Genomic DNA, 7,372 nt, shown 5'->3' with positions numbered 1-7,372 from the left:
TTAATAAAAATTAAAAATCTAAAAATAAATATTAAATATTAAATATTAATATTAAAACAAGCTACAATTTATATTTACCAGTTCCAGGCCAGCTAATACTTCGTTTACTCCAGGGGGCTGGCCAATCCAGCGGATTACTCCATAGAAAGGAGGATTTTCTTTAACTTCAGCCAAGGAACCTGCTTCAAGCCCATGTGAGTTCCCAACTGGGCCTGTTGTTGATGGACTCTCCTGGTTAGCCGTAGTATTTACATCACCAATGACTGACTGAACGGACAAAGAGAGAGGACTATGCCCAATGGTACCGTTAGTACTTGATGCTTTTGTCAAGCTAAAGGGGAGGGAGTGAAATCTGTTCTCTGTCGACACAGAGTTTGTTAAAGGTGGTTGTAGTGGTGGTGAAGAATGCCCAAATCCAGGTGATGAATCAGTAAGTGATTTCGCAGGGTCTTCAGCAACTGTTAAAATCAAAACCAAGACATTAGTCAGTGTCGGGGTTTTCTTCCCCTCATCTTACAAAACGACGGACTTGGCTATCAAACCAGCAAGGTCTGTCTGCAACCACATCTGCTTGGATGGCTGTCCTGCATCACAAGCACTATCAGGTGGGGACATGCAGGAAGATGTCTGTCACTTGGCCACACCGGACAGACAGAACTGGCTGAGGAGACATGGCTGCAGTCCTATCACTTCTATCACAATCAACAGAAATAAACAGCACAGAGAAAGGAGATGTTAGCCAGAAACTACAAGAAGGTTTAGATGGAAAACTTTTTTTTTCTCCCTCCACTCCTGCATTAGACAACTTCTTTGAATACAGGTTAACAGCCCCAAGGATTGTAACTGTAATGGGCAAAACTAGGAAGAACTCATTGGTCAGTGTGACTAAAGATTTGGTTTACAGCTTATACAGAGGTAACTGTTTGCAGAATGTAAATGGAAAAGTGTTTGTTTCCCTGGCTCTATCACAATAAACTTTGGTTCTAACCCAAGGAGTCTATCAGTGTCTCTAAGGAATAAAAGATTTAAGTCATGACTAATGCAATGCTTGATAAATGAGATTGCAACTAGATGCAATAGCACAAGTGTTCTGTATCTTCTCTCATCTTTCTACATGATCTCTAATACACAATTGCTATTCACAGAGCAAAAGCTGCCTCTTCATCACCTCTTCTCTCCATGTTGTTTTATTAACTGAATGTCCAGAAATGAAAAATATATTTAATCTTTTACTTCCATAGTCCTTTCTAGATAGGATATTTACCTTTTTTATTTTAAATATTATAATAAACTAATTTTTAAATGGAGCTCCAAGCTGTTGGAAAAATACATGTTTGGCAACCAAGCACAATTTCAAAGTGTTTTCTTTTATGGTTCATGGAATTCAGGGGCCTCTACTGCTATAGGTTTCCATTGTAAATGAACGTTATTAGTTTAGTATTTACCCCTTCAGTCACTAAGCAAGCCAACCAGCCACACTTTAGGAAAGCTGATTACAGGAAAAGAAAAAATTAATTAAATAAATATTAGATCTGGAAGCAAAACAAGATATACTGAATCTTTGGGTATGTGCCCGTATACTTGTAAGAATTCAAACAGATTTTAAATAAATAACTTTTTAAAATACTGAAAAAAATATGCTTAGATTATTTTCCCTCACTACTTCAAGACTGATTAGCTGGCTAGCAGACTATTACAGTCCCCTTAGATCTGTAACATCAGCTACAAAAAAGCAAAATAAAATCACTCTATACACTTAGCTACAAGATATATCTTCGTATCTTCCTTAGCCTTAGCTTTTATTCTGTCTGCAAGATATAGGCATTCCCACAGAGCTGCACATACGTTGCCAAGAATGAAATCTCCTACATGCAGGACAAAACAATAGGTCTGTCAATTAAGACAAGAGTGTATTTTCATGGGGGTTCCACAATACTTTTTATGACATAGTATGTCGTCCACTAAGACAACATATTCCAACTGTTTTAAATTTAAACTCATACTTGTTTTATTTGAAGAACAACACACTCTAGTTTTGTTTTTTAAATAAAGTTTATGCCTCCATGAGATGTTATTGTCTCTATTTACCTTCATCAATATACCATGGGGGTTTTGTTTTCGTTTGAGGCTGAGAATCAACTGATGAGCCATTTAACGTGTAGAAGACTTCAGATCTGCTTCTGCTTCCAGGTTCAGAGGTAGATCCTGGAAAACAACACCGTTTTACTGAAGAGATTAATCGCTATTTAGAAAAGGTTAGCTACGCTCTTATTTCATAGTATAAATTTGTTACTATACTTTCAAGAATTCATCACCGCCTTTCCACAAAGCAGCAAACTCTCCCATCAAAGTTCAAACAGTTCTAAGCTTGCAACAAGGCAGCAGTTTTATCCCAAACTTACTTAACCCTCCAAGTTGAAATTTCAAGTCACCAACCTGGAAAGAAGGCAGAAAATAACCCTCAAGTGCTAATTTTTCATTACTATAAGTAAGTTATCTAAGAAAGTATTTGAGCTACAGTGTGCAGCAGGTATTTTTTGTTTTTAAGGCAAAAGAAATTCAGAGTATGCAAATAAATTACCGATCCAATTCCACACAGTTGTAGCTTGTGCCAACATACAACGCAGTTACTTCAGTGAAGATCATCTCTGCCAACATCCAATGCCAGGTAGAAGGAAAACTTACAGAATATACTGCCATTAGTGTTCTACAACCCGAAATAGCCACTAGTAAACTCAAAGAGATGCTGAATTTTTATTTCTGCCTTTAAAAAAACAAAACCAAACCAACCAACCAATCAAACAAAACAAACAAACAAACAAAAACCCACAAAAAAACCAAACTATCTCCCTTCAATCTGAGAGTATTTTCAGAGCTGGTCAAAAATCAGAGTCAGAAGAAACTTATGTTTTGGGAATTCATTTTGAGTTTTGAATCACAGCAAAATTAACGTATTCACTATTAAGCCGATCTGCTCCTGGGCTAAAAATTTACTAGTCCTGCAGAAGGAAAACAATAGCAAACAATATTTATTTGAAAATAGAATCAAATGCACACCACACTTCCAAAAAATGCAGTCCTGAACTGGTTATACTGGACAACTAGGTAATACACTCTTGAATTTCTGCTAAAATGCAAACTTTCTCAAGAAAGTGAAGTTATTTTGAGCAGTCTTAACTCAAACTGTCTACAATTTTCATTATGGTTAAATAAATTCATACTAATACTCTACTTCAGAGAAATTTAACTTTACACATAACTGAAATAACTGAAAACACAAGGCAACACTTTTTTTCCCCAAGCAACAGGAATTTGTAATCTTAAACATGTAAAGAAAGTCAATTCCCATACATACCTGTAGATTTTGGCTTACTGTGATTGAATAAGCTTTTGTCACCACCACCTCTTGAGGCATAAGCAAGCTTGGGAGGTCTCCTGTCCTGTGACACAGTCTCTAAGACACAGTATATGAAGAGAATATTAGGTTCTCTTTTCTATGCTTTTACTACATCACAGAAAAGTTCAATCCGAAATGTCGCTGAACCAAGGTCTGGCATCGTAAGTTTTAAAACTAAGTGGAGCAAAACCTTGTCTGATACATAACCAACATTTTACATAGATAACATTTGCTTCTATCACATCAGCAATTATTTTACTCTGAAGCCTACCATTATTTTTTGAAGACGTCCAATAGATTGACATCATGCTCTTCAATGTACGTGCATGCTTCCATGATGGGAACCAGATGCATGGAATTCTAAACTTTGTTTTCTACCAGCACAACTACAACAAATGCTCTTCTCCCAAATATGGAGAAGTCCACATGAATTCTCCAGACAACAGAGGAGAATTCAGGCATCTCAACTAAACCAACAAGTCTTCAATGTACGTGCATGCTTCCATGATGGGAACCAGATGCATGGAATTCTAAACTTTGTTTTCTACCAGCACAACTACAACAAATGCTCTTCTCCCAAATATGGAGAAGTCCACATGAATTCTCCAGACAACAGAGAATTCAGGCATCTCAACTAACCCAACAAGTAGGTTGAAGAGAAGGGACAATGGCTGTACATGACTGCACACGCAGTAGTACCTGTCTTCAGATACAGCACGGAAGTTTCATATAAAACTTTTTTTCTTTCTTCATAAAAGGAATTGGGGGACTGTAGTTTTTACAAGCTAACAGTATTCGGTGAATTAGTGCAGATACTGAATTTTTCCACAATCTTGCTACAAATTTTCAAGTATTTACTCACAAAATGCATAACTACTACTATCAACATATTTCAAGCACAGAAACAACAGCTTTCCGATCCAAGATATTTAAACTCCAATAAGCATCCAATAAAACGATTCCTGCTTTGGACACTCACATACTCAAGAGTATTATACAAATGTATAGTATTGTAAATACTATACAATTCAACAGTAACTTTTCCTACTAGTGAGACTGTAACCAAAAGGAGGAGGAAACCAGAAAGAAGTGTAGCACAGAAGGTTAAACTAATTCAAGTGAATTTAGGATATTAATCTTGCAGTATTCTTTTAATCATGCAACTGTACCTAGATTGTTGAGATGTTATCAAAGTCTGCCTTCTAGTTAAGAAAGCAGAGCATACCTGGAATAACATCATTGATATGCAAAAGAAGTGTACTTTCAACACTTGCAAAACTGCACAGCTGTACTCCATTATATCTTCCATCCCAGTTTCCAATAGGATTATCCTAAAAATAGAAAAACATGTTACATGTATCCCAAGAGAAGATTTACATAGTATGGAATACACATGTAAGTCTTTAGGAACATAAAGAGTAGGAAAAAGAAAGTTTTGACAACATCTCCTTTTTCCTGTAACAAGCTTTGCATTTAGACAAATGAAACACTACAGTCTTTAAAGACAAAAGCAGGCTTAAAAACTGTTCTTTTGAGAAGTATTTCTTATTTTAACAAGCATTCCTCTACTAAAGTCCATTATTTATAAACAAGTTAGAACAATTCCAGTGCACTGTTAGGCAACAGCTACTGCAATCAAGAAAATGGAAGCACCTGATCTACAAAAACAAAACACCCTTTAACTCCCAAAAACTTGAAAGCTGTTTTTTTTTAAAAAAAATTCAAGTTGCTAGAAATTATTTTTAATGACAAGCTTCGCATTTTCTTGAAAGATCAACTTTTGTACTGAAACTCACTATTTTTAAGACAGAAAAAGTCAAAGAAATCAAACTCCCGTGAAAAAAAGCTTTTAAAAATAGCTAACAAAGCCATCCAGCCTACTTTTTAACAGGCAGAACAAAGCCAGTCTCACAAGACAAACACTCAACTCTTATTAGTCCAAGACTGACATCCAACATGGCAAGTAACTCAGTGGAGGCTCCTCGGAGTAATCAGAGTATTTCTCCTGAACTGTTTAGAATCTGATTTACTATTTACCTGATGCCAAAAAAAACCCAATTACCAGCAAGTGGCATCTTTGAACACAGGTGTTTATTTCCCATTTTAGGTCAGCCTCCGCTGAAGTAGCTTGTGGATAACGTTTCTTCTTCTATGTTGCATGTAATTTACTAGCTAACACACATGCAAAAGTTATTAAAGTCAGATTATTTTCTTACCATGTCCACTCCAACAACGTATCCTAAACTTTCGTTTCCTGGTAAGACATCACAGAATATAACTGTCCCATACTCTATACTCTCTCCTATCTTCAGAGAAACCCTGGAGTTGATCTCCAGAGGAGGAAGTTCTACCTGCATTGCGTCAACTGGAGCTGCATAGTCACTTTCCAGTTCATTGTCATCATCTTCCACCAGCTCCAGTTTGTCCAAAGCAACAAAAACCCCACAATCCTCATCACATCTGAAAAGTTGCTTGCCTTGGTACTGTCCATCAGTAAAGCCCTGACCACGACCTTCTTCCTAAGTGTCAGAGAAGAAGAGGAGGAGGGAAAAAGAGAAAAATAAAACACAAAAGTGTATTTTGTGCAAGAGCAGACTACTACCAAAGCAGTAACATACTGCAGTGTTTTGAGAAACTGCAGTGTGAATGTGCCTGATGAATTATTGTTACACTGGGAGAATTCTATTGCTGGAATTTGTGACAAATACACACACACCGTCTTATCGTGGGGGAATGAACAGTCAAATGTCATTAAAGAGTAGCTGCAGGCAGAAGCCATTTTATTCAGAGAAGCATGTTTTCTTCTGGGACAAATATTCCTTCCATCATCAAATTTTTGCCATGCCAAGACAAGACTACTTCATACTAGACATAATACTAAGCATTCAAAATTTCCTCTTAGATGTCAAATAAAGAGCTCATTTTCAGAAGCGCTTGGGCCTGATATTCCTTAAGGTTCTTAACGGAAACCGAAATGAATTTGGGAAAGTTTAAAGAGGACTTTGAAAAATACACTTCAAAGGCAAAGAGTGGCATCTCCTGAATCTAGTCCTTCAAAAGCTTATGGTTGACGTTAATTTTGCAGAAATATCTCACTAGGAGCCACAACAGTAATATTTTCTATCTTTTAAGGCTCTACAAAACGAGCACCCCTAAAATCCAAGCCTGCATTTATGGACTGTATCCTGTCATGTGCGGGGAAAAACTATGGAATCTGATATTTGCCAAGATGTGGATGTAAATAATTATAATTTTTCTAGGCTGGAAGAGTCAGAGTATGTTCGAGTCTTTTGCCATCCCATGAACCTCATCAAGCTTCACTTAACATGCAGAACACAAGGCTGAAGTGATACAGTGTGTTTAATAACACTGCTTATGACAAGACTGAAGAGTACAGCATGCTTAGGGGTACCGATGCTTATAGAAAAAACCCAAACCAACGTATTATGACTGCCTCTTTAAATAGACGATTTTTAGTTCATCTTATAAAATATATATGATGCTCCCCCTAGTAAGAAACTTACCAGCAACTCTACTCCAAAGTATATCCCTGTTAGGGACCGTTCTTGCATTAAGGGCCCTCTGAAGCGGACAACTCCAGGAAATTTATCTTCTCCTGATCTCAGCTGTACTCTAACAGGCGAGCCAATATCTATTTGGATGCCTTTGGTTAATCTGCTTTTGCTCTTAAACAGACTATATCTTTCCTCACAGTTAGTGATGGCCAAAAGCAACTCAGCTAGTTTTTCATTTATTTCTATAACATCCTTCTCATCCACAAACAGGATTGCATGAGGTTGTTCCAGAATCTTTAATCCAATCTGCAGTTTCTTGCCTTTACAAGGAATATTTCTGGAGTGTCCCACAGAAGAACGATCTTGAAAGAACTGCCCAATGCTACCTTTGGGCACTTTCAAGAGCTTTTGAGTCTGCTTGTCTATGACACTGCATTCTTGGAGAAGCAAGTAAAAGATA

The 7,372-nt window shown here is 37.0% G+C and overlaps 1 protein-coding gene across 1 annotated transcript in view; it reads right to left on the bottom strand.

Moving 5' to 3' along the window:
* Nucleotides 1–51: 51 nt before the first annotated feature.
* LOC104279284 (ubiquitin carboxyl-terminal hydrolase CYLD-like) overlaps nucleotides 52–7,372 on the bottom strand; it is a 7,405-nt gene continuing 84 nt past the window's right edge. Inside the window, 6 exon segments of the mRNA XM_009876501.1 lie at nucleotides 52–458; nucleotides 2,089–2,205; nucleotides 3,356–3,454; nucleotides 4,623–4,728; nucleotides 5,614–5,916; nucleotides 6,922–7,372. The exon segment at nucleotides 6,922–7,372 is cut by the window's right edge and continues 32 nt beyond it. Coding sequence (XP_009874803.1) covers nucleotides 52–458; nucleotides 2,089–2,205; nucleotides 3,356–3,454; nucleotides 4,623–4,728; nucleotides 5,614–5,916; nucleotides 6,922–7,372 — 1,483 coding nt within the window.

This window comes from Apaloderma vittatum, unplaced genomic scaffold (genome assembly GCF_000703405.1).
Source record: "Apaloderma vittatum isolate BGI_N311 unplaced genomic scaffold, ASM70340v1 scaffold31359, whole genome shotgun sequence".
In the NCBI taxonomy this organism is placed as follows: Eukaryota; Metazoa; Chordata; class Aves; order Trogoniformes; family Trogonidae; genus Apaloderma; species Apaloderma vittatum.
The sequence above is the reverse complement of the archived record's forward strand: the minus strand, read 5'-3'. Positions and strand labels throughout refer to the sequence as shown.